This window comes from Oncorhynchus mykiss, chromosome 6, assembly GCF_013265735.2.
Source record: "Oncorhynchus mykiss isolate Arlee chromosome 6, USDA_OmykA_1.1, whole genome shotgun sequence".
Lineage (NCBI taxonomy): Eukaryota > Metazoa > Chordata > Actinopteri > Salmoniformes > Salmonidae > Oncorhynchus > Oncorhynchus mykiss.
The window spans coordinates 39196023-39223522 of NC_048570.1; the positions used below are offsets into that span (position 1 = coordinate 39196023).

General features: G+C 44.0%; 1 protein-coding gene across 2 annotated transcripts in view; it reads left to right on the plus strand.

The window, feature by feature from the left end:
• The window catches only part of ptch1 (patched 1), a 79399-nt gene that overhangs the window by 40547 nt on the left and 11352 nt on the right, over positions 1-27500 (plus strand). For both annotated transcript variants that reach the window (XM_036980081.1, XM_036980080.1), the window contains exons 13-18: positions 9157-9275; positions 9770-10400; positions 10943-11252; positions 14511-14653; positions 21329-21512; positions 23802-24082. In XM_036980081.1, the coding sequence (XP_036835976.1) occupies positions 9157-9275; positions 9770-10400; positions 10943-11252; positions 14511-14653; positions 21329-21512; positions 23802-24082 (1668 nt within the window). The remainder of the gene's footprint in view (positions 1-9156; positions 9276-9769; positions 10401-10942; positions 11253-14510; positions 14654-21328; positions 21513-23801; positions 24083-27500) is intronic.

Sequence of the window (27500 nt, forward strand, 5' to 3'; positions counted from 1 at the left end):
CTGACCCAAGGAAGAGGTGGTTGAGTTCCTGTGCCATTGCCCTGACAACAAGCCCAGCTGCACGCTACACATACCACGCCGCAGATATGTCTGGACGTACACAACTCACACACTCACCTACTCGCAGCCCCCCCCCCCACCCTCCTGATGCAGGCGAGACTTTACTCTGATATTAGTATATGTGGACAGATGGCTTTAGTACAGGGGTCTGTCAAACATGCTCTACTTAGCCCAAAGGTCTGATAGAACCAGGACGGACACACATCACAGACAAATACCATACATGGAGGTGTGTGTGTGTGTGTGTGTGTGTGTGTGTGTGTGTGTGTGTGTGTGTGTGTGTGTGTGTGTGTGTGTGTGTGTGTGCAGGCATGCGTGGGAGTGCGTGCGTGTGTCTGAAAGCACATTCTTGTCTTTATCAGCATTAACAACTTCCTCCAGTCTACTCCTCTCTGGAACAGAGGGATTCGTCTCTCTTTTTTCTCTCTCTCTCTCTCTCTTTATCACATCTCTCCATTTCCTCCCCTCCTTCAGTCTGGAAGAAACAAAAGAGTGTGGATCTGAGCTAGACAAAGAGAGGAAGATAAGCCACACTGCAGCTCCAGTCTCTTTACCGGGGTCAGCCATTGGTCACACCTGGCGTGTTTGTGTGTGTTTAGAGGTTGATTTCATTAGGAAAATCCTTACGGAGCCGGGAGCAACAGAAATGTGATGTGTTTGTGTGGTCAGACTAGGAATCTATGTGTTCCGTTCTTTCTCCCTCCTCCATCTTAACCCCCCCTCACCCTCATGCCTCTCTCTCCCTTTTCTCTCTCTACCTTTCTCGCTTTCTTGTGCTGTGCATGGAATTGAGACTTGTGAGGTAAGGAAGGTAAGGAATGAGAGAGGGGGAGCGGTGTGTGTGTGTGTGTGTGTCTGGTTGGTGTTAAGGCGTGGTTACAGTGGGATGGAATGGGTTGCTGTAAACTGGCAGTAGTGAGAACCCGCGTGTGTGTGTGTGTGTGTGTGTGTGTGTGTGTGTGTGTGTGTGTGTGTGTGTGTGTGTGTGTGTGTGTGTGTGTGTGCGCGTGTGTGAGAGAGTGTGTTCTTGGGTGCGTGCGTGTGTGTGTAGGGGTGTGTGTTGTCTCTGAGCCGTTGCGCCTGTTCATCACCTCAAGCCCTGCAGGCCTCTGTCTCCTTGGGTGGCCTGGCACACACACAGGACATAGTGTGTGTCTGTGTGTGTGTGTGTGTGTATGTGTGTGTGTGTGTGCTTGTGTCTGTGTGTGTGTGTGTGTGTTCAGTGGTCTGGCAGCTACACAGGATCCAGATTGTACTCTGGGCAGGGCCCCAGCCTAACCCCAACCCCCACCCTCTACTCTTTACGGCTCTAAGAGCTACACACGACACTCTCTCTCCTTTTATTTTCTCTCATGTTCTCCTCTTACACACTCACACTCTTTTTTTTCCTTCTTATTTTTTTCCTTCTTTTTTTAATTAACCCTTCCACCGCCACTCCTCTTCGGGGGACACATATCTTTGAAGTTTTTTCGTTTTTTACAGCTTTTCTGCTGCGTATACAGTACATACATTTTACATAGACGTTTTACATGTACATTTTTACATACAGTAGCAGTCAAAAGTTTGGACACACCTACTCATTCAACTCAAATCCAATTCAATTTTATTTGTCACATGCACCGAGTACAACAAGTGTAGACTTTACCGTGAAATGCTTCCTTACAAGCCCTCAACCAACAGTGCAGTTCAGGAAGAGTTAAGAAAATATTTACCAAGTAGACTAAAATAAAAAGTAACACAATAAGAATAACAATAACAGGGCTATATACAGGGGGAACCAGTGTGCAGGGGTACAGGTGGCTAGTTGAGGTAATCTGTACATGTAGGTGGGGACGAAGTGACTCTGCATAGATAACAAACAAACAGCGAGTGCAGAGAAAACAGTCTATAACTTGGGTGACTGGAGTCTGACAATTGTATAGGCTTTCCTCTGACACCGCCTATTATATAGGTCCTGGATGGCAGGAGGCCTGGCCCCAGTGATGTACTGGGCTGTTCGCACTACCCTCTGTAGCGCCTTACGGTCAGATGCCGAGCCGTTGCTATACCAGGCGGTGATGCAACCGGTCAGGATGCTCTCGATGGTGCAGCTGTAGAACCTTTTGAGTATTTGGAGACCCATGCCAAATCTTTTCAGTCTCCTGAGGGGGAAAATGTTTAGTCGTCCCCTCTTCACGACTGCCTTGATATGTTTGGACCATGATAGTTCATTGGTGATTCAAGGGTTTTTCTTTATTTTTTAAAATGTTCTACATTGTAGAATAATATTGAAGACATCAAAACTATGAAATAACACATATGGAATCATGGAATATGGAATCATATGGAATAATGTGTTAAACAAATCAAAATACTGTATATTTTATATTTGAGATTTTTCAAAGTAGCCACCTTTTGCTTTGAACACTCTTGACATTCTCTCAACCAGCTTCACCTGGAATGCTTTAACAAAGGTATTGAAGGAGTTCCCACATATGCTGAGCACTTGTTGTTTGCTTTTCCTTCACTCTGCAGTCCAACTCATCCCAAACCATCTTAATTGGGTTGAGGTCGGGTGATTGTGTAGGCCAGGTCATCTGATGCAGCACTCCATCACTCTCCTTCTTGGTCAAATAGCCTTTACACAGCCTGGAGGTGTGTTTTAGGTCATTGTCCTGTTGAAAAACAAATGATAATCCCACTAAGCGCAAACCAGATGAGATGGCATATCGCTGCATAATGCTGTGGTAGCCATGCTGGTTAAGTGTGCCTTGAATTCTAAATGAGTCACAGACAGTGTCACCGGCAAAGCACCATCACACCTCCTCCATGCTTCATGGTGGGAACCACGCATGCAGAGATAATCTGTTCACCTGCTATTCGGCTCACAAAGACACAGTGGTTGGAACCAAAAATCTGAAATTTGGACTCATCAGACCAAAGGACAGATTTCCATTGGTCTAATGGCCATTGCCTGTGTTTCATGGCCCAAGCAAGTCTCTTCTTATTGGTGTCCTTTAGTAGTGGTTTCTTTGCAGCATTTCGACCATGAAGGTCTGATACACACAGTCTCCTCTGTGCGGTTTATGTTGAGATGTGTCTGTTACTTGAACTCTGTGAAGCATTTATTTGGGCTGCCATTTCTGAAGCTGGTAACTCTAATGAACTTATCCTCTGCAGCAGAGGTAACTTGGTCTTCCTTTCCTGTGGCGGTTTTAATGAGAGCCAGTTTCCGCGCTTGAAGAAACTATCAAAGTTCTTGACATTTTCCGAATTCACCGACCTTCATGTCTTAACGTAATGATGGACTGTCATTTTTCTTTGTTTATTTGAGCTGTTCTTGCCATAATATGGACTTGGTGTTTTACCAAATAGGGCTCTCTTCTGTATACCAACCCTACCTTGTCACAACACAACTGATTTGCTCAAACGCATGAAGAAGGAAAGAAATTCCACAAATGAACTTTTAATAAGGCACACCTGTTAACTGAAATGCATTCCAGGTGACGACCTCATGAAGCTAAAAAAAAAATAAAGAAAAACCCTCGATTGAGTAGGCTTGTCCAAACTTTTGACTGGTACTGTACATGGTACGTTATATAAAGCAGTCACATAACAATAATACATTACCATACATAAGCTCTTTAATCCCACCCCTCAGCCACTCTCAGCCCATCCCACCTATCACCATAGACCACCCTCGTTTGGTTTCCATGTGCCATATACTTTTCAATTGTTCTTTGATGTTTTTACATAAATGTATAAACTTTCTAATCGTATAGTATCCACAGATTGTGAGCTAAAGATGAACCTTTCCTACGAGTATTATTATAGTATTTATTGACTGACCATGGTTTTCCAAATCGCCCAACACTGCTATTTGTAAGGTTCATTTTAAATGAATGTTGTAATTTTTTTTGAACCATTCCTGAACCTGTGACCAGAAACAAGCTACATATGGGCAATACAGGAATAAATAATCTTGTGATTCAGTCTCTTCGCAGTAAATCTACAGAGCTGAGATCGTTGTATGTCCCATATATATATATATATATATATATATATATATATATATATATATATATATATATATATATATATAGCATTCTGTTGGTGGCAAGAATTTTGTATAATAATTTCAATTGAAAAACTCAACGTTTTTTGTGTGTACGAGTTCATAAACCATGTGCCATGGAATCGGTACATCGAAAATCTCTTCCCATTTATTTTCAACCTGTATGACGCAGCTGTCAACATTTTTGTCCTCAAATGAAACGGGTATATTTTTCTATTTATGCCAGTTCCTTTCAGACAATTTTTATCTTTAATATGAGGCAGGCAAACAAGTTCCCTTCCTTCTCCCTTTTCCACTTGCCTCCTCCATTTTTGTGGTAGTGCTGCAATCAGTTGGTTTTAAGTTGGGATTGAGCAGACATTCCCATATATTTTCGATAGCTGCGTATGTGTCATAACTCTACCATTTCTATACCTAATATCATTAATAAATATAATATATATATTTGTTATATTAATCAGTATATTTGAGTTTAACCATAACATTTGTTGTAATATTTGTTATATCTTTTGTAGAGGATAAAACTGAAAATGTAAACAGCTTTGTATGGCTTGTTTAAGAAAGAGCAATACTTTAAACAAAATTTCATTTGAAATTATTCAGGAAATGAGAAGTTGTAATCTGTATAAAGGCAAAAAGGCCAAGGATGAGTCTTTCTTAATAATCTACTGGAGAACCATTTGGCGTTTAAGTATAACTTATATATGAGTGAAGCTTTTAGTGAGTTTTAAAACATTAATATTTAATCATTTTTGCCCCCCAAACTCATATACATTATATAAATAGTCGTCTGGAGTAGGCAGCGCCATTAGTAAGTAAGTAAACTGTGATAGGACCAACCTCTCCATGGTTGCAGAATCTTATCTATTTTCCAAACGTTCTAATGAAATTAACTGTGGTAAGCTCATTTATATTTTATGGAAATGTGAATACCAAGTATGTCTACTTCACCATCCGCCCATTTTATCGGTAAACTACAAGATAGTGTAAACACGGTGTCTTTTAACGATCCAGTACGTAATATGGTACACTTGTCATAATTAGGTTTTAGTCCAGAGAGGCTAGAGAAGTGACCAAGATCTTCAATAAGACAGTGCAGGGATCTAGATTGCGGACTTAAGAAAAAACTTGAGTCATACATTGACACTTTTGTTTTTATCCCATGGATTTCTCACCCCTTGGTGTTCTTGTTGGATCTAATTTTGATAGCTAGCTTTTCAATGGCCATAATAAATAGATATGGAGACAACGGACAGCCTTGATTTATTCCTCTTAAAAGCGCAATACTTTCTGAGAAGTAACCCCTATTTACTATTTTACATCTGTGGTTGCTGTACATCATTTTTACCCATTGTATAAGAGATTCACCACTATGCATTTCGCCAGGATTTTCGCATCACAACATTGAAGTGTAAGAGGCCTCCAGTTTTTTAAATTGACTGGATCTTTATACTTACCACCTGGGTCCTGTTTTAGTAGTAATGAAATCAGACCTTCTTGTTGAGTTCCTGAAAGTCTACCATTTTTATAATAATTAAAACATGCTAATAATGGATATTTTAGTACATAAAAAAAGGTCTGATGTACCACTACTGTTATACCATCAAGCCCTGGTGTTTTTCCAGACTGGAAAGATTTAATTGCATCACTAAGTTCCTCTTCTGTAAGTTGGCCTTCACACAGGTCTTTCTGTAAATTTGTTCATTTTACATTATTATTATTATTATTAGGAAATAAATCCTTACAGTTAACATCATTCAGTGGAAATGGAGGAAACTGAAAAGAAAACATATGCTTAAAACATTTTGCTTCCTCTTTCAAAATATCATTTTGTGAATCATGGATGATTTCTGTAAATTATTTTTGGTAGCATTTCTATGTTGAAGATTCAAGAAAAATGTTGTGCATTTTTCACCATTTTCAATCCAATTCGCTTTATTTTTGTAATACATTACACTTGATCGTTCTTAAATAAGTACCTCCAATTCTTTTTGTTTTTCCTCTAACCTATTTTGTGCCTCTATAGTACAGTTTCCATTACTATCTACCTGCTCTGTTATTTCCTCTATCAAATAAGCTTTTATTCAATTTCCAACAGCCCCGTCCACTTGGAAATTCTGCAAGTTATATGGAGGCCAATTAGATGGTGGTCCGATCGCATTCGGTTTCCTATTAATACTTTTTTACTTTTGATGCCAGCTAGAATGAGACCAGGAAGTAATCAAGACGGCTAGCTTGAAAAAGCCTCCTCCATATACATCTCACTAGGTCAGGGTTTTTCAGCCTCCATATATCCACTAGTTCTAATGTATCCATGATATTCGTGATCTCCTTAATTGCTTAAGGGTGATAGTTTGTAGTGTGACTTCCTTTACACTCCATTGAGGTACTTAAAACCGTATTATAATCTCCCTCCATAATAATAGATTCATTCGTTGCTTGTGAACTCAATAGATTATTCTATATATTTTAGAAGAAGTCTGGATCATCATTATTTGGCCAATATCGATCAATTTGCCTGATCAATCTGTTTTGGGTCCAATAGCATATTTAAAATAATACATTTCATTGAGGATCTGTTTGTACAGTTTGCACAATCAGAACAACATTTTTAATAATTAGTATAATCACCCCTTTTGAGTTTCTTTGCCCATGACAAAAATGTATTTCTCCCTCCCAGTCCTTTTCCTCATCTATATTTGCAGAATTAGTTTCCTGTAAACAATAGATATTGTATTATTTCTCTTTTAGCCAGGTAAAAATGTATTTTTGGAGTAGGTGACACCTTTTGTAACATGATATTCTCTCCAGTCCCACTCCCATTCACAAGGAGCCGAAAGCAAAGTCTTGTATTTTTGTCTTTATTTTGTGAAAACAAGGAAGAGTCGCCTTCCCTCGCTAGTAGTAGCTAGCTGTCAGCCTTAGTAGTTGGTTTTAGCCTGGCTAAAACATAGCAAGCTAGCTAGCTAGCCATTTTAGCTTCCCACATCGCCATGTGAAATAATCAGATTTATAATAAAATAATATACCCGGCAAATACTCTTATACAAGTATAACTTAACCCATTATCCCGATTTGATAAACTGCTTACGTATTCAGTCCCATATCATCTAAATATAGAACTTCATGTTTTGGTCATGGAGAAAAAAGTACATGACTATCTAGTTGGCTACAGTAGGTTCTACCATTTCACAATAGCCTGTAATCACTAGTTGTTACTTCTAAACAAAATACCTTTTTGGGTGGATTCTTGTATTTTCTTGTTGTCTACTTATTTGTTGTAGAGTGTCTTGTCTTGTTGTCTTCCCTTGCTTGCAAATTGGCTAAACACTGCAAGCTAGCTAGCCTTTTAGCTTCCCACATCTCCAAATATTCTTATACTTGAAGCAAAAAAGCACGTGGCTATCAGTTTGAACCTAGAATAATAATCACTTACATTTTGGGGTGATTCTATAAGGCTACAACGTTGTTTGGTTTATTGTTTGAACAGTCTCTAAGATTATGTTTGGTTATCAATGCAAAATAGGCTGCTTATTCAATGTCAAACTAAACCAAGACAGCATGGGTCCCCAGATCCTCAAAAAGTTCTACAGCTGCACCATCGAGAGCATCCTGACCGGTTGCATCACCACCTGGTATGGCAACTGCTCGGCAACCTGACCGTAAGGCGCTACAGAGGGTACTGCATATGGCCCAGTACATCACCGTGGCCAAGCTTCCTGCAATACAGGACCTATATAATAGGCGGTGTCAGAGGAAAGACAAAAAAATGGTCAAAGACTCCAGTCACCCAAGTTATAGATTCTTCTCTCTGCTACCGCACGGCAATCGGTACCGGAGCGCCAAGTCTTGTTCCAAAAGGCTCCTTATTAGCTTCTACCCCCAAGCCATAAGACCGCTGAACAATTAATCAAACAGCCTTCCGTACTTTTTACTGTTTACTTTTGTTTTTACACTGCTGCTACATGATGTTTATTATATATGCATAGTCACTTTACCCCTACCTACATGTACACATTACCTGGACTAACCTGTACCCCCGCACATTGACTCGGCACCGGTGCCCCCTGTGTATAGCCCCTTTGTCGTTATGTTATTGTGTTACTTTTTACTTTAGTTTATTTAGTAAATACTTTTGCATTGTTGGTTAAGGGCTCATAAGTAAGCATTTCACAGTAAGGTCTACATCTGTTGTATTCAGCGCATGTGACCAATACATTTTGATTTGATTTGATCTGGGTGTTTAAGTGATTTTGAAGTTGATTGGCTTCCCTCATCTCCTTGTGAAATAATCCGATTTATAATGAAATAATATGCCCTGGCAAATATTCGTATACTTGCTTGTGCAACCTACGATATTATCCCAGTTTCATATGCTGTTTCAATGTATTCACTCCCATATCAGCTAAAAATAAGAATATCATCATGTTTTAGTCGTGGAGAAAAAGCACATATCTTGTAGCTGTTTTTACCAATAGCCTGAAATGACTAGTTATCACTTCCAAACAAAATAACCTTTTGGATTCTAATAAGGCTATAATGTGGTTTGGTTTATTGTTTGAACAGTTGCTGATATTATATTTGCTTATCAATGCAGAATAGGCTGATTTCATGCGATAACCTATAGCCCATAGATCAGATCAAGGAAGCAAGCAAGCTTCATTGCCGACACAACACTGCCCCCACGGTCACGGAAAGTATGATAGGACGCGTTACAATTTGCACGTGACACGGTAGTGCCCCGAGCACGCTATAAGGAGACGCCCTTTTTGTGACGAGAAGCGACACTGCGCTACACTTCGTCGGCTTGGTTTGCATATTCCGTGTAGACCCCTGTAGGAACTCTATAAACTACCCCCTCCCAACTCATGGCAGCCTGATAAGTTAACCAATTGTTCCCTGTGTGTGTGTGTGTGTGTGTGTGTGTGTGTGTGTGTGTGTGTGTGTGTGTGTGTGTGTGTGTGTGTGTGTGTGTGTGTGTGTGTGTGTGTGTGTGTGTGTGTGTGTGTGTGTGTGTGTGTGTGTGTGTTCTCCCTGGCCAGGCTGCGGTGGTGGTGGTGTTTAACTTTGCCATGGTACTGCTCATCTTCCCTGCCATCCTCAGTATGGACCTGTATCGCAGAGAGGACCGGCGCTTTGACATCTTCTGCTGCTTCTACAGGTAACACACACACACACACACACATACTCAACACACACACACACACTGTATATCTCTCCCCACCCCGGGGTTCATAAAGGTGTGTTGTATTTTTCCATGTGATTACAGCTGAGTGTATCTCTACCTCAACTTCCCTAACTGATCCTTTAATTACTGTTTAGAGTGTGCTCTCTGTCTGTCTGTTTATCCTTCTCTCTCTTTGTTAAACATCACCTGCCTGTCTGTGCATGTTCAGCTCCATAACACACAGTCAATACACTCCCAGAAGTACACACGTGCACATATACCAAACATCTCCAGCGCCACTGCTAGCTGTCTGTCTGTCCCACAGCCTGTGTGCTAACTCTCTCTCTGTCTGTCTGTCTGTCTGTCTGTCTGTCCCACAGCCTGTGTGCTAACTCTGTGTCTGTCTGTCTGTCCCCCAGCCTGTGTGCTAACTCTCTGTCTGTCTGTCCCCCAGCCTGTGTGCTAACTCTCTGTCTGTGTCTCTCCAGCCCGTGTGCTAACAGGGTGATCCAGATCGAGCCCCAGGCTTACCTGGATGGAGCAGATGGCAGTCACTACAGCCCCCCTCCTACCTCCTTCCGCACCCCCCCTCCCTCCTACAGCAGCCATGGTTTCTCCCAGCAGACTCAGATCACCATGCAGTCTACCGTCCAGCTGAGGACAGAGTACGACCCCAGGACTCAGGCCTTCTACACTACGGCCGAACCCAGGTCCCAGATCTCCGTACAACCGTTTACACCCGCAGCCACTGGCCCCGCCAACAACCCCAACGCCAGTCACGGTGTTCATGGCAACAACAACCACCATAGCAACCATCACAGCCGGAGTGGGAGTAGCAGTAGTCACGGCAACCTGAACAACAACAACGGTGGGCGTGGTTCCGGCTCAGTCCCGTTCCCTCCTCCCCCGTCCTCCTCTGGCGTTCCCCCTGTCTCCCCCCAGGCGGGGGAGGGGGTGTGTGTGTCGGGGGAGAGTGCCAGCTCCACCAGGGATCTGCTGTCCCAGTTTGGAGAGGCCTCTCTGGGGCTGCGCTGTCTGGAGCCCCCCTGCTCCCGATGGACCCTGGCCTCCTTCGCAGAGAAACACTACGCCCCCTTCCTACTGCAGCCCACCACCAAGGTCAGTGTGTGTGTGTGTGTGTGTGTGTGTGTGTGTGTGTGTGCGCGCGCGCACGCCTGCGGGCACACTTGTGTGTTCCTCCCCAGCGGTGGCTAACTCGCAGAGCCTGCTGAGTCAGACCTATCTAACCACAGAGCTTCAGTAGTAAGTTAGAGTACGTTCTAGTTGTCAAATATCTTACAGCGGGGGTAGACCTGGCTTTCAGTCTGTGGTCTGTCTTCTCTCCTGGGTGGGCCCTTAAACTGACCTCCTGACCTGACTGACTCAGTCTGTGGTCAGACAGATACTACATTATGCTGGCTGGAGTGTTGAGATGGGTGACTAAACTGGGAGAGTAAAGCAGGTCCTGCCAGCGGTATTTACGTGCTCTTGACTGCGTCCCAAATGGCACCATGTTCCCTACATAGTGCGCTTACTCTAGTTCACTTTGGAACGTGGGCTGTTTCTGTGGCCGTTGGGTTTCAGTCTGTAAAGGGCCACCCATGTTCGGCGTGCTGTGTACTTATCTCCCCCCTCCTCCCTCCGTCCCTCCCTCTCTTCAGGTGGTAGTCATCCTGCTGTTCCTGGTCCTGCTGGGGGTCAGTCTGTACGGGACCACACGGGTACGGGACGGGCTGGAGCTGACCGACATCGTTCCCAGGGAGACCAGCGAGTACGACTTCATCGGGGCCCAGTTCAAGTTCTTCTCCTTCTACAACATGTACGTGGTGACCCAGCGAGCGGAGTACTCCCAGGCCCAGCCCCTGCTCTACCAGCTGCACTGTCGCTTCAACACGATCCGCTACGTACTGAGGGAGGACAACGGCCAGCTGCCACTCATGTGGCTCCACTACTTCAGGGACTGGCTGCAAGGTGAGGCATATACAATACACATGTACTGTACGGTGCATTAGGAAAGTATTCAGACCCCTTCACTTTTTCCACGTTTTGTTACGTTACAGACATATTTTAAAATGGATTTTACAAAAAAAGTTCTCTCTCAAAATGGATTTTAACAATCTGCACACAATACCCTATAAAAAAAACGGGTTTTTAGAAATACCTTATTTACATACCCTTTCCTATGAGACTCGAAATTGAGCTCAGGTGCATCCTGTTTCCATTGATCGCCCTTGAGATGTTTCTACAACTTGATTGGAGTCCACTTGGGAAATTCAATTGATTGGACATGATTGGGAAAGGCACACACTGTTGACAGTGCATGTCAGAGCAAAAACCATGCCATGATGTCAAAGGAATTGTCCGTAGAACTCAGAGACAGGATTGTGTTGAGGCACATATCTGGGGAAGGGTACCAAAACATTTCTGCAGAATTGAAAGTCCCCAAGAACACAGTGGCCCCAATCATTAAATGGAAGAAGTTTGCAACCACCAAGACTCTTCCTAGAGCTGGCCGCCCAGCCAAACTGAGCAATCGGGGGAGAAGGGTCTTGGTCAGGGAGGTGACCAAGAACCCGGTGGTCACTCTGACAGAGCTCCAGAGTTCCTCTGTGGAGATGGGAGAAACTTCCAGAAGAGCAACCATCTCTGCAGCACCCCACCAATCCGGCCTTTATGGTAGAGTGGCCAGACGGAAACCACTCCTCAGTAAAAGTCACATGACAGCCCGCTTGGAGTTTGCCAAAAGGCACATAAAAGACTCTCAGACCATGAGAAACAAGATTCTCTGATCTGATGAAACCAAGATTGAACTCTTTGGCCTGAATGCCAAGCGTCACATCTGGAGGAAACCTGGCACCATCCCTACAGAGAAGCATAGTGGTGGCAGCATCATGCTGTGGGGATGTTTTTCAGCGGCAGGGACTGGGATACTAGTCAGGATTGAGGGAAAGATGAACGGAGCAAAGTACAGAGGGATCCTTGATGAAAACCTGCTCCAGAGCGCTCAGGACCTCCGACTGGGGGTGAAGGTTCATCTTCCAACAGGACAATGATCCTAAACACACAGCCAAGACAACACAGGAGTGGCTTTGGGACAAGTCTCTGAATGTCCTTGAGTGGCCCCGCCAAAGACCGGACTTGAACCCAATCAAACATCTCTGGAGAGAACTGAATATAGCTGTGCAGTGACTCTCCCCATCGAAGCTGACAGAGCTTGAGAGGATCTGCAGAAAAGAATGGGAGAAACTCCCCAAATACAGGTGTGCCAAGCTTGCAGATTCATACCCAAGAAGACTCGAGGCTATAATCACTGCCAAAGGGGCTTTAACAAAGTACTGAGTAAAGGGTCTGAATACTTATGTAAATGTACTATTTCAGTTGTTTGATTTGGAGTATATTTGCAGGATGTGGGGTTATTGTGTGTAGATTGATAAGGAGAAAAAAGACACAATTGAATCCATTTTAGAACAAGGCTGTAACGCCACAAAATGTGGGACTAAGTCAAGGGGGTCTGAATACTTTCCGAATGCACTGTACCTGCACACAAACACACAGGCGTGCACCGTGCACTTTTGAGCTGTCATGTTCTACAGGCATCCTCATGAGCTGCGGCTGTTTTCCAGCAACAGGAAATCACGTAGACCTAAGCCTGTAAACAACAGCTGGACACCGCTGGTGATGCGCTGCGGGTTGACGTGCTTGTACATTTCCTTGTTTATTCATCTGCGTCCGCGCTTTACACACGTATGTATGTGTGTGCTTGAATGTGGCGCGTGTGGCGCGCGTGCGTGGCTGGGCGGGGAGCTGCCGAGTGGGTGGTTTGCGGAGAGCTGTGTTTAATATTGCTCAGTGAGATGGCTGGACAAATTGGACCCAGACAGCGAGCAAGGGGAGACCCAAAAACACTATCCCAGAAACAGGCTACCGGCCAGGGGGAACGGAGAGGGGAGTGCAGGAGGCCAAGAGGAGAGAAACACAGAAAAGAGAGAGAGCAAACAAACAATTAGTAATTGAGAGGTAGCGATAGAGGGCATGACGGAAAGAAGTTAAGAAACAGAGGTGGAGAGGTATATTTTCTCGGCCTGTTCTACCTGAGAGCTTGTCGGAGTTGGATACTGAGTTTGTCCTGCTCTTGTACAATGCACTAACCAGCACAGTATGTACCATGTACCAGCGTCTTTTAAGGCGTTTAAGTGAGGTCTCATAAAGTACGCGGGGGAGAAATGTGTGTAATTAGACAACCATTATCCCACTCAGTGTGGGGGACTAAAACTGAAACACATTTGACTAACAGGCCCTGGATTACTAGTCTCACATCGCAAGCCGTTTGGAAGAGATTTAACACGTTCAGCACTTTGTGCTGAGATTCAAGTTCAAGCAATCACAAGCCATACAGAAAGAGAAGAGAGAGAGAGGGAGAGAGAGAGACCCGCTGCTGGCGTTGTTGTTGTTGTGTGTGTCCGGTTCGAGGTCTTGCTGTGTAATGTTGAGACAAAAAGAGGTTGCCGTGAGACCGAAATTGGAGTGAGTTCTACAGAAGAGGCCATTACTGTCTTGTATGTCTATATGTAGTCAATATCTCCACAGGCCAGAGCCCCGCCGAGGAAGGTATGTCGATATCCCGGAAGAGAGACTTCACATGTGCTGTGCTTTGGTTTGGTTTGTGTCCGTTAGAAACCGACTGGTCATGCTCCTAATGACTTCTTCAACGGTCTGGCTACTGCTCATGTTCCGTTGTGGTGCTCTGCTCCGGGGGACAGAGTGATTCGCTGTCTCTGTTCGCTGTTTGAAGAGTGCGGTCAAGGCCTTGCGGTCCTTTTGACCATAGTCTGCTTTTAGAAGTTCTCTTGAAGAATGCGGTCGTGCCCACCGGTTGTTGTGGAAAACATGGCCCGTTTTGGATGTGTGGTAGAGTTTTGATCTTCTTTAAAAAGAAATAGAGTGTTGTCCTGTTTTTCAGTTTGAATGGAACATGTTGAGAGGTCTGTTGGTCTTGGTGGGGAATGTGGAACATGCTTTTGATGTGGTTATGTGTTTTGTGTGTTCAACTACATTTTTGGTAGAGAGAAGTGGTGTTGTGTTTAGTATGCTGTGATGTATGGTTTTGCTATAGTTATTTTTTGGGGGGGGGGTTTATGATGTTTGGTTATGTTATGGTTGTTTTGTGTGTTGTGACGTATGGTTATGTTATGGTTGTGAAATGGTTGCGTTGTGGTTGTGTGTCTACAGGTCTGCAGGCAGCATTTGATCAGGACTGGGAGGCGGGTCGGATCACACAGAGCAGCTACAGGAACGGTTCAGACGACGGGGTCCTGGCCTACAAACTACTGGTACAGACCGGGCGCAGGGACAAGCCCATCAACTTCAACCAGGTGAGACCCGCTTAATAATACCAGGCTAAATCCATTCACTTCAACCAGGTGAGAGTCACTTAATAATACCAGGCTAAACCCATTCACTTCAACTAGGTGAGTCACTTAATAATACCAGGCTAAACCCATTCACTTTAACCAGGTGAGATTCACTTAATAATACCAGGCTAAACCCATTCACTTCAACCAGGTGAGAGTCACTTAATAATACCAGGCTAAACCCATTCACTTCAACTAGGTGAGAGTCACTTAATAATACCAGGCTAAACCCATTCACTTCAACTAGGTGAGAGTCACTTAATAATACCAGGCTAAACCCATTCACTTCATCCAGGTGAGACCCAGCTATTAATAACCCTTTATACTCGATGGAAATGGCCTATATGGATAGGGCTCAATTGAAATGTTTCTTATAGAAGAAATATGAGCACATGCAGAACTATGGTAGCATATAAAATGGACCAGTTTGGAGATTATGGGGAAATTATTAGACGTAAAATGAGAAGACAACAGTTCACCTGACACAAGACTGAATCCAAACATTAAACTGTTGATTTTATGTGCATTTTACATTTACTGTACTTTTTCCCACATTTTGTTGATAATGAAATATATTATGAATCTGGATACATTCAGTAACATGATAAGAGCATTCTTGGAAAATGTGGGGTAGGTGCAACATAAGACAGAACAATGACACGGGTTTGAGTGGAAGGTCTAATTGGTGTTTCAAAGTGACCACCCACCTCTCCAAAGTGGGCACAGTTCCTAAGTTATTTCCATGCACTTTTATGACTCAAAGAAAAGTCTTCAACTACAAAGGGCTTTTTTGACCTCTCCTAGCTGTGCCCTTGAGGAACTAGAGCAAGCACACTTGTAGTTGTTTGGTTTGGAACACGGCCCTGCATCCCTGCATCCCCACAATCCAAAAATGGTCCATTATAAATCGCAATCTGGGTCAAATGGGAATCATTTGAAAGCTTGTTCTATGGCCAACATGACTAGCTAAATTATAAAATACGATCTTACAGTGTTAGGCTTTCACAAGGCAATTCAGAGAAGCAGATTTGGGGGAGCATGGAATGGAGTCATGAGTTCATTCAGTTGTGTGGTCCGCGCCAAATTGTCTTCACAATACAACAAACACAGGCTCATTCTGTCCAGGACAACCCAGGGTACAATGCCATGTCATCTAGTAACTGTACATCAAACATAGTGATCATAAACACTGACACTGTATATTACATGATTTGTATGATATAGAAATGTGAAGTGCACGTTTGGACGGGTGTTTATTATAATCCTCAACGTCTTTCCATCATTTCCCTTACTCAGACAACATTTTTTAATATATATATATTTTTTTAAGTTGCTCAATTAGCTGGAGGGATGTGGGCAACTTCTTGTCGCAAGTGGTGCTCAAGCTCAGAACGGCTGTCAGTCAAAACCCACACAGCAGTGTGACGCGCAGAGCTCTGACGTCATGTATAGCATGTTACTGTACAGCCACTGCGTTCCAATTTAGGCGCTTATCAGTGGCCAAATCTGCCAGTTTCAACTTGTACACGGGTACGAGTGTCAAGGGCTATTACCAGGCAAAACCCTTTTCACTTCAACCAGGTGAAACCCACTTATTAAAACCAGGCTAAACCCATTCACTTCAACCAGGTGAAACCCACTTATTAAACCCAGGCTAAACCCATTCACTTCAACCACGTGACTTGTCTCCAACGCATTTATTAAAGAAAGTGAGTTTTTCGATCAAAACCCATTCACTTCAACTAGGTGGGTGTACAGTATGATCAAAACTCCTTTATCTAAACCAGGTGGGTGTACAGTATGATCAAAACTCCTTTATCTAAACCAGGTGGGTGTACAGTATGATCAAAACTCCTTTATCTAAACCAGGTGGGTGTACAGTGTGATCAAAACTCCTTTATCTAAACCAGGTGGATGTGGGATCGTAAGTCGCCCACGCTAACCAGGTGACTATTTGATGATTACTACAAAGCAAGCCTGTCAACCTCTGCCTAGGGAAGATACTGAATGACCCTATCTCAAATCAAATCCAACTTCATTTGTCACATGCGCCGAATACAACAAGTGTAGACTTTACCGTGAAACTAAAATAAATAGTAATAATAAAAAGTAACACAATAAGAGTAACAATAACAAGACTATATACAGGGGGCACCGGTACCCAGGGGTGCGGGGGTACTGGCTAGTTGAGGTAATCTGTACATGTAGGTGGGGGCGAAGTGTGTGGGGGGGGGGGGGGGGGGGGGGGGGTGGGGGGGGGGGGGGGACGACGACATGTAGGTATTACAGACCAGGTCAGAGAGAGGTTGAAAATGTCAGTGAAGCCACTTGACAGTTGGTCCGAACATGCTTTGAGTACACGTCTTGGTAATCCATCTGGCCCAGCGGCTTTGTTGACCTGTTTAAAGGTTTTGTTCACATCGACTACCAAGAGCATTATCGCAGAGTCATCCAGAACAGCTGGTGCTCTCGTGCATGCTTTAGTGTTGCTTGCCTCGAAGCGAGCATAAAAGGCAATGAGGAGTACACTATCTGACTGAAGCAGAACTATTTGAATGCTTGATGATGCTCTGTGGCCTTCTTATCCTGTCCTTCTCATCTCTTGTCCTCGAATGTCGCAGTGGTACAGTAGGATTGTACAACACTGGATTTGATGAAGCCTTGGAGAATGGGATACTGAGTGACACAGAGGCCATTTTGTCCTTTGTGGGTGTACGTGTGAGTCGAGGTCTGTGGCTGGGCCTAGGAAAGCCACACCTGGCTTATAAACAGGGCTCTCTCTCTCTCTCTATCTCTCTCTCTCTCTCTCTCTCTCTCTCTCTCTCTCTCTCTCTCTCTCTCTCTCTCTCGCTCTCTGATGACTTTACCAAGCCCAGGAATTTAAAGCCCTCGCCGGGGCTGCAACCCGTCTCTGAAAAAGCTATTAACTCTTCATTCAAACCGTTTGTCCCATTTGCTGCTAGCTACAGGCTAGAGATACCCAACTCTAACCATGGTGTGTGTGCATGTGTTTGTGTTCCCTTTAGCATCAGATAATACAGTTGAACACTTTCACAGTGTTTCTAGTTAAGGCTAGGTGTGATAGTAAGCCGCCAGACAGAGGAAGATAGATGACATTATCATGCCCCCTGGAGTCTGAAGGTATGCGTGTGTGTGTTGGTGAGTGTGTATGATGAATCATTGAAGTGTACCCTAGATCCTCCACTATCTGGCTAATAGTGTAGCCTAGCAGTATCTCCCAAATCATCGCTGTCTGATGTAAACCTCTTATATAAAAAAAAAACAGAAACTTCTCAGGAAATTGAAAAAAATGACCATTTATGAAAATACAACTATGAAACGTTAGAAGCTATTTTGAATACATTTTCTTGCTTCTTGAATCATGAAATGTTCAGAGTACATTGACAGGAGTTACTGCTTTCAATAAATAAAAAATAAACATGTGTGCAAAAATGGAGTTACAAGGTTTTCATCAGACAGCGACGCAATGGTGGGTCTGCTAGAGATGTTGTTCTGTTAGTTGGATGGGTTTTTGCCTTTTGTTGGTTGTTGGTAAACCACTAGCATAGATATCACGAAACAGCCCGGGCCTGGGAGGCCTGCTGGTGTGCGGGCGGCCCTATGATGTCACTTCCTGTGCCTGTGAGGGAACCGGAGCTGGCTGCAGGGCGATGGGCCGCCAGCCGTGCTCCATGGGCTTCCCGTGACAGCTTGAAGACATACAGTGGTTGCGTATCCTGCTGCTTAATGCAAGACAGACCTTTGGAATTCAACTCTCTCTCTCTCCCCGTCTCTCTCTTTCTCTCACTCTTCTGTCTTTTCCTCTCCCTCCCTCTCTCTTTCTAGGTTTTCTCTCTCTCTCTCTCTCACCGTTTTCTCTCTCTTTCAAAGTTCTATTTTCCCCTCTCTCCCGCGCTTTTCTCTCTCTCTTCCCTCCCGTCCCTCTTCTTATTTTCTCTGTGCTCTGCTGCCGTGTCCCCTTTCAATGAGTGGAGAGGAGCTGAAGCACGTGATCTCTTTGAGTCAACACTGTGTGGGTGTGCGCGCGCGCGCGTGTGTGTATGGGTGTGCGAGGGTGTTTGTGTGTGTGTGTGTGTGTGTGTGTGTGTGTGTGTGTGTGGGTGTATGGGTGTGCGAGGGTGTGTGTGGGTGTGCATGTGGGTGTGGGTGTGCGTGTGTGTGTGTGCGTGTGTGTGTGTGTGTATGGGTGTGTGTATGTGGGTGTATGGGTGGGTGTGGGTGTGCATGGGTGTGTGTGTGGGTGTGCGTGTGGTTGTGCGCGTGTGTGTGCGTGCGTGCGTGTGAGAGAGAGAGTACGTTTTTTTGTCAAAGTGTATACTGTACAGTAGTAGCTGTATTTTTTTCCATGTCAAATTAAGAACAGATATTTTCCAACCCTGGCAAATTGCAAAGCTAGATGTTTTATTTTGATATGCCACACCACAGCTTTCTGGGGAGGCATTTTCCCTTTGATGTCTTTCTGCTAACATTTCTCCCAGCACTGGACGGTCATTCGTTCCTTATGGCCAAGGGAATTATATGAAAGTTGGCAATGTGTGTGTTTCTGAGAGAGAGAGAGAGAGAGGCAAAGAGAGAGAACGAAAAGGTGAGGAGAAGAGAGAGAATAACAAGGTGAGGAGAAGAGAGAGAACAAAAAAGTGAGGAGAAGAGAGAGAACGAAAAGGTGAGGAGATGAGAGAGAACGAAAAGGGGAGGAGAAGAGAGAGAACGAAAAGGTGAGGAGAAGAGAGAGAACGAAAAGGTGAGGAGAGGAAAGGAGAGAGAGGATGAGGGAAAGAGAGGAATAGGGAAAGAAAAAGAGAGGCAAAAGGGTGAGAGAAATAGAGAGAGAGGGAAATGAGGTTGGAAAGGAGAGGGAAATGAGGTTGGAAAGGAGAGGGAAATGAGGTTGGAAAGGAGAGGGAAATGAGGTTGGAAAGGGGAGGGAAATGAGGTTGGAAAGGAGAGGGAAATGAGGTTGGAAAGGGGAGGGAAATGAGGTTGGAAAGGAGAGGGAAATCAGGTTGGAAAGGAGAGGGAAAGGGAGCAAGCAAGGGAAGGTGGGAGAGAGAGAGAGGCTGCCTTTGCTACTGCTATCAAGAGCCCTTTTCTTCTCGGTCCGGATCCGACTGTGGTGCAGGGCATTCTGGGTATCCGTAGGGGTCAGGATCAGCAAGCACGAGCAACATTTGTACAGATGCTGTGTTATTTTTATAGCTCTACTCCATTTGCTGGGTGGCATTTCCTTCAGTGTTAACAGCGAGGTTAACTGCACACAGACGCGCACAGGGACCCCAGCCAATTTTTTTATTGTTACGCTAACTAACTCAAGCAATTTTTCCCTCCCCCCTCCACACCTCCCCCTACCTACCCCCAGGACTCCCCCTCTCCCCTAACACTGCCTCTGTGAACGAGGGATTTATTGTACTGCGAGTGACATAGAGCGGTGTGCAGAAATGGAGGTAGCTAGCTACGCCCCCCCCCCCCCCCCCCGCTCTCAAAGGGGAGGGAGCTACAGCCCTCAGAGGGTCCTGAGAGGGGGCTAGTTAGCGCTGCGGGAAGCTAGCTCGCCTCTTCTATTTGTGAATAGAGTTAGTTGTAAGAGAAATGAGCTCGCTAGTTTGATGTGATGAAGTTGTGTGCAGTAATGGCTGTGACTTTCAGGAGCTAGATACCAAGGCCTCCCGTTCTCACATGGGAGGGAGCCAGCTATTGCCCCAACAGGGAGGGTAGCTATTAGCCAGCCCTGTTGTGGAGGTGAGGTAACCAGCTAGTTCTGTATAGGGAATTAGTTAGCAATGTGACAAAAAAGTAGAGAGGGAAGCTATTTAGCTCTTAGAGGACTAGGAGGTAGGAAGATGTATCAGGTCTGTGTGAGCTAGCCTTTCCTGGCTAATTCTGTTGGAGAGGAAGCCTGATCCCAACACATTACCTGCATGCTTTTTTTTCTCAGGAGACTAGCACATCTGACCGCCTGAAAGCTGATTTGACATTTCCATTTTCCATGTAGGCCTAATAATTCTGGGAAGTTCAGCGAGAAGTACGGGAAATGTCAGAAGGCACCAGTGTTTGACTGTTTACTTTTCTTTGGGTTGGAGAGAGGGAGAAATAGTTTTCGCTTATTTTTCAAAGCCGGCCCGCTTTCTCATGCTCACGCACGGTTATAAACAGGATTTCTGCGGCCAGTTCATATAGACAAAGTTTTGGGTCAACATCGTTTCTACAATGCCAGTCCGTTTCTATAGATGTAGGATCTTCATTTGATCACGATTTTGTTGCTGAGAATTTTCCTGCACAGCAGGAAGTATATTCACATTTTATAAAGGCTTTGTAAATTCCACTTTAAAATGCCAGACACTATTTGTCCTAATGAAAACTGTACCAGCCCCTACAAAAAAAACGTCCATAAATTATTATCCACATAATAATTCACATTTCCTGTTTCTGCAGGAGTTTTTTCCTGCTGTAGCAAACTGTCTCAAATTAAGATCTAATATTTGTAACCATCAATATCACACACACTATCCCTCACCTCCTCTCTTCCTTTCTCCCTTGTCCTCCCGCCCCCTCTCTTTCCCTCTCCCTCTATCCTTCTTTTCAAATAATGAACTAGTGTCTCCTTGTCTCCCCCTCTAGCTGACGAGGCAGCGCTTGGTGGATGCGGATGGCATCATCAACCCGGGGGCGTTTTACATCTACCTGACGGCGTGGGTCAGCAACGACCCGGTGGCGTACGCAGCCTCGCAGGCCAACATACGGCCGCACCCCCCGGAGTGGCTCCACGACCGCACAGACTCCATGCCCGAGACACGCCTCAGCAGTGAGTGACCAATCCACAGCACACTTCACTATCACAAAGGCCTCTCAACGGCCAGTTATATGAGACATACATTATTTGTTCTCAATAATTCTTTGGCACTCTGGCCTACTGATTTGGCAATTCAATTAAAACCGATTGGGACTGAATGTAAGAAGTGTGCATGAGCTACTTCTCTCGTTGACGCTAGATTTGTACCTCTAGAGTTGACGCTAGATTTGTACCTCTAGAGTTGACGCTAGATTTGTACCTCTAGAGTTGACGCTAGATTGGTACCTCTAGAGTTGACGCTAGATTTGTACCTCTAGAGTTGACGCTAGATTTGTACCTCTAGAGTTGACGCTAGATTTGTACCTCTAGAGTTGACGCTAGATTTGTACCTCTAGAGTTGACGCTAGATTTGTACCTCTAAAGGCATTTAGACACTACTTGTTATGTTTTGTGTCCTAGCTATTCTGTGGGCAATTTCTCCTCGAGCGTTCCATTTGACCTCTCCTGCTCAACCATTCCGTATGTTAGAATACCTGTTTATAATACCATCTGTGGAGTTACTGACCCTTCTCTTCTTTCTGGTTGTAACTGAGGTAGTTGTACTGTTTACACCAGGGTTCCCCAACTGTGTTTTATTTGGCCTCCCAAGTTTTCGAAGCAATTTATGAGGGGAATTTTCATCTTTGGACATAAAAGACGGTTAAAAAAAAAAAACAGTAAATCAGCTCCAAGAGATTTTCATTTAAAAAATCTGTTTCCATGTAGGCCGATTCCCACGCATAATAAAGAGACATGCGATCATATACAAATGTAAACACGGTTTGAAGTTATAAATGTTTTAGTCAAACATTATATCTGTTTGGGCTTCTTGCGGTCAATATGCCGCACACAAATTATTTGTAATTATGTTGCCCCCCCGACCATCTGCTCCAGAAAACATCGGCCCGTGGCTGAATCTAGTTGATGATCTCTGGTTTACAGTATACTGTGTGCGTGTGTGTGATGGCTTGGTTTGCAGTGCTGAGGGGCAGGGAATAGCACGCTGTGGTACTCTAATGGTGCCTGTGGTGAATGCGATAACTCTTACCACCACAGGCCTCTAAGCATTACACACATACGCACATACATACATGCACGCGCGTGTGTGCGCGCGCACACACACACACACACACACACACACACATAAATAGGATTGGTTAACAAGCAAAGGCTTGGGTGGGATAGACGATTGGATAACAAGCAGGAAGTGCATTACAGGGAGGAGATGTGATTGGATAACAAGCAGTGAGTGTAAATGGGATTGGCTAAGCAGCGTAGAAAGCTTGGCTGTGCAGGAACCCCCTGAAGCAGAGCTACGTTGGCAGACCTCCAACTCCCAGTCCTAATGGAAATTTATAGTGGAGATTATAATAGGCCAAACCATGTTAGCAAGTGGTGCTGTCTAACCCTCCAGCCACTGGAACACACACACCACAGAGAGTCTTTACGGTTCTCATTTTTGGGATGTTTCGATCAAACGTACGTTTTTGGAAAAAAATACTATGTAAAACAATCTGGAATTGATATTTTAGTGGGGTATGGTGGGTGAAGGGAAGGAGAGAGCACATGAAATGACATTTTGGGGCTCCCGAGTGGCGCAGCGGTCTAAGGCACTGCATCTCAGCGCCAGAGGTGTCACTACAGACAACCTGGTTCAAATCCGGACGTGATTGGGAGTCCCATAGGGCGGCGCACAATTGGCCCAGTGTCGTCCGGGTTTGGCCGGTGTCGGACGCCATTGTGAATAAGAATTTGTTCTTAACTGACTTTCCTAGTTAAATAAAGGCAAAACAAACAAAGCATTTTACGTGAGTCCGAACCTTTCTAGAACATGTGTTTTGGCAGTGTTGCAAATCAAATGTGGTGTGTGTCATAGTCAACTGCATAGCTGTCTAGGCTTTCCCTGTTTGACAGACAGGTACGAGTGTGTGTCTACATGTTTGAGTGCGGCTGTGTGTGTGTGTGTGTGTGTGTGTGTGTGTGTGTGTGTGGGTGTGAGAGAGAGGGTGGGGTAATGGTGGTGATTCAGACATTGTAATTACAGCGGATCAACGTCAGGCCTGACACTCTGCTGTGTGTCTGGGGCTGATAGCCTATCATTAGGCTGAGACTGGAGAGAATGGAGCCCTGTTCCTACGAGCCCCCCCCAAGCTTCAGCTCTGCCCACCAGCCAGTCCCAATTAATTTCTATAAAGAGGTGGAAGTGAACTGTCGAATAGTGCACTTGTTTGAACTGTACCATCACCCCCCCCACCCCTCTAGTTCCTGCCGCCGAGCCCATCGAATATGCACAGTTTCCCTTCTACCTCAACGGGCTCCGCGAGACCCCCCAGTTTGTGGAGGCCATTGAGTCGGTGCGGGCCATCTGCAGTAACTACAGCCGCCAGGGCCTGCCCAGCTACCCCAACGGCTACCCCTTCCTCTTCTGGGAGCAGTACGTAGGCCTCAGACACTGGCTGCTGCTCTCCATCAGCGTGGTGCTAGCCTGCACCTTCCTCGTCTGTGCCCTCTTCCTGCTCAACCCCTGGACCGCCGGTATCATCGTGAGTACACACACAGACACACACGATGCACGCACGCCGGCACACACAAGGCACATTCGAAACCCGCATTCTTCTTGCATTGGATATATTGGCAGCATTTGTGTTGATATTATACATCAGTATGTTTGGAATGAAGTCAATTTCATCAGCCTGTAAGATTAAAATCCGCTAAAACCGAGCTAAAAGATGGAAAGGTACTCTCCAAACAATCTCTTAATACAGCATGTTCCAATCCGTCCGCTTAAAGAAACTTCACTCCCGTGCACTGTGCGGCTGTAGGAGTGTGGAGAGGAGAGGCAGCAGGGCAGGGAGGAGTGGAGGAGAGAGAAGGGAGGAGAGGAGAAAGGGGGAGCTGAAGAGAGGAGTGGAGAGATGGGGTGTGGAGGAGAGGAGATCAGGCTGCTGTGTGTTTAGCCCAGTCTTGACCCAGTGTTTATCTTGTGCTGTTTAGTCTACTCTGTCTCTCCCAAACACTGACTTCAAATAAATGGGGATAGGACACAAGTTACCGAGGCGACTCCCACTCCTTTTTAAAAACACCCCCTTTTCCCGTGTAATGTAGGAGTTTCCAAGGATACACACATACTCTCACATACTCTCACACATAGAAACACATAGAAGAAATACATACACTCACAGATATAAACACATATAAACACATACACTCACAGATATAAACACATACACTCACAGATATAAACACATACACTCACACATAGAAACACATACACTCACACATATAAACACATACACTCACACATATAAACACATATAAACACAAACACTTACACATAGAAACACATAGAAACACATACACTTATACATATAAACACATACACTCACACATATAAACACATATAAACACAAACACTCACACATATAAACACAAACACTTACACATAGAAACACATAGAAACACATACACTCACACATATAAACACATACACTCACACATATAAACACATATAAACACAAACACTTACACATAGAAACACATAGAAACACATACACTTATACATATAAACACATACACTCACACATATAAACACATATAAACACAAACACTTACACATAGAAACACATAGAAACACATACACTCACACATAAACACATAGAAACCCATACACTCACACATATAAACACATACACTCACACATATAAACACATGCACTCACACATATAAACACATATAAACACATATAAGCACATACACTCACACATATAAACACATACACTCACACATATAAACACATATAAACACATACACTCACACATATAAACACATACACTCACACATATAAACACATACACTCACACATATAAACACATACAAACACATACACTCACACATATAAACACATGCACTCACACATATAAACACATATAAACACATACACACACAAATAAACACATACACACACATATAAACACATACACTCACACATATAAACACATATAAACACATACACTCACACATATAAACACATATAAGCACATACACTCACACATAGAAACACATAGAAACCCATACACTCACACATATAAACACATACACTCACACATATAAACACATATAAACACATATAAACACATACACTAACACATATAAACACATATAAACACATACACTCACACATATAAACACATACACTCACACATATAAACACATGCACTCACACATATAAACACATATAAACACATACACACACAAATAAACACATACACACACATATAAACACATACACTCACACATATAAACACATATAAACACATACACTCACACATATAAACACATATAAGCACATACACTCACACATAGAAACACATAGAAACCCATACACTCACACATATAAACACATACACTCACACATATAAACACATATAAACACATATAAACACATACACTAACACATATAAACACATATAAACACATACACTAACACATATAAACACATATAAACACATACACTCACACATATAAGCACATGCACTCACATATATAAACACATACACTCGCACATATAAACACACACTCACACAGTCCTGGTCTGTCTCTCCACCTGGTGGTGTTTTTACGACAGGCAGTGTTTGGGCTACCTGCGCCCTCTAAAGCAGGGCGAGGGGACCTCGTGTTCGTCCCCTGGCTTTACAAGACAGAATTGAAGGACCAGTTATGGCATCGCTTCAAGTTGAACCATTTGCTTTGTCCAGACCAGGCCACCAGTATCCTACCATACACCCCCCTCCTTACCCCAAGGCCACACACACACACACACACACACACACACACACACACACACACACACACACACACACACACACACACACACACACACAGGCGTTCCATCCTCCACCCACCACAGCCATCTTCAAAGGGCTGGGGCCCCCCTGTAACCTGAGACCTGTCAACTGATAATAGCACATCACAAATCTACAGAGCTCCGCACACAGACACACACACACACACACACACACACACACACACACACACACACACACACACACACACACACACACACACACACACACACACACACACACACGAGCACGCACACATTTGTTTTACTATCCTTATGGGGACCAAACAATTGATTCTTATTCAAAATCCTATTTTCCCTAACCCCTAAACCTAACCCTTAACCTAACCTTAAACTCAAACCCCTAACCTTTAACCTAACCCCTAATTCTAACCCTAATTGTAACCCTAACCCTAAACCTAACCCCTAATTGTAACCCTAACCCTAAACCTAACCCCTAATTGTAACCCTAACACTAAACCTAACCCCTAATTGTAACCCTAACCCTAAACCTAACCCCTAATTGTAACCCTAACACTAAACCTAACCCCTAATTGTAACCCTAGCCCTAAACCTAACCCCTAATTGTAACCCTAACACTAAACCTAAACCCTAATTGTAACCCTAGCCCTAAACCTAACCCCTAATTGTAACCCTAACACTAAACCTAACCCCTAATTGTAACCCTAACCCTAAACCTAACCCCTAATTGTAACCCTAACACTAAACCTAACCCCTAATTGTAACCCTAACACTAAACCTAACCCCTAATTGTAACCCTAACACTAATTCTAACCCTAATTGTAACCCTAACACTAAACCTACCCCCTAATTGTAACCCTAACACTAAACCTATCCCCTAATTGTAACCCTAACACTAAACCTAACCCCTAATTGTAACCCTAACACTAAACCTAACCCCTAATTGTAACCCTAACACTAAACCTAACCCCTAATTGTAACCCTAACACTAAACCTAACCCCTAATTGTAACCCTAACACTAATTCTAACCCTAATTGTAACCCTAACACTAAACCTAACCCCTAATTGTAACCCTAACACTAAACCTAACCCCTAATTGTAACCCTAACACTAAACCTAACCCCTAATTGTAACCCTA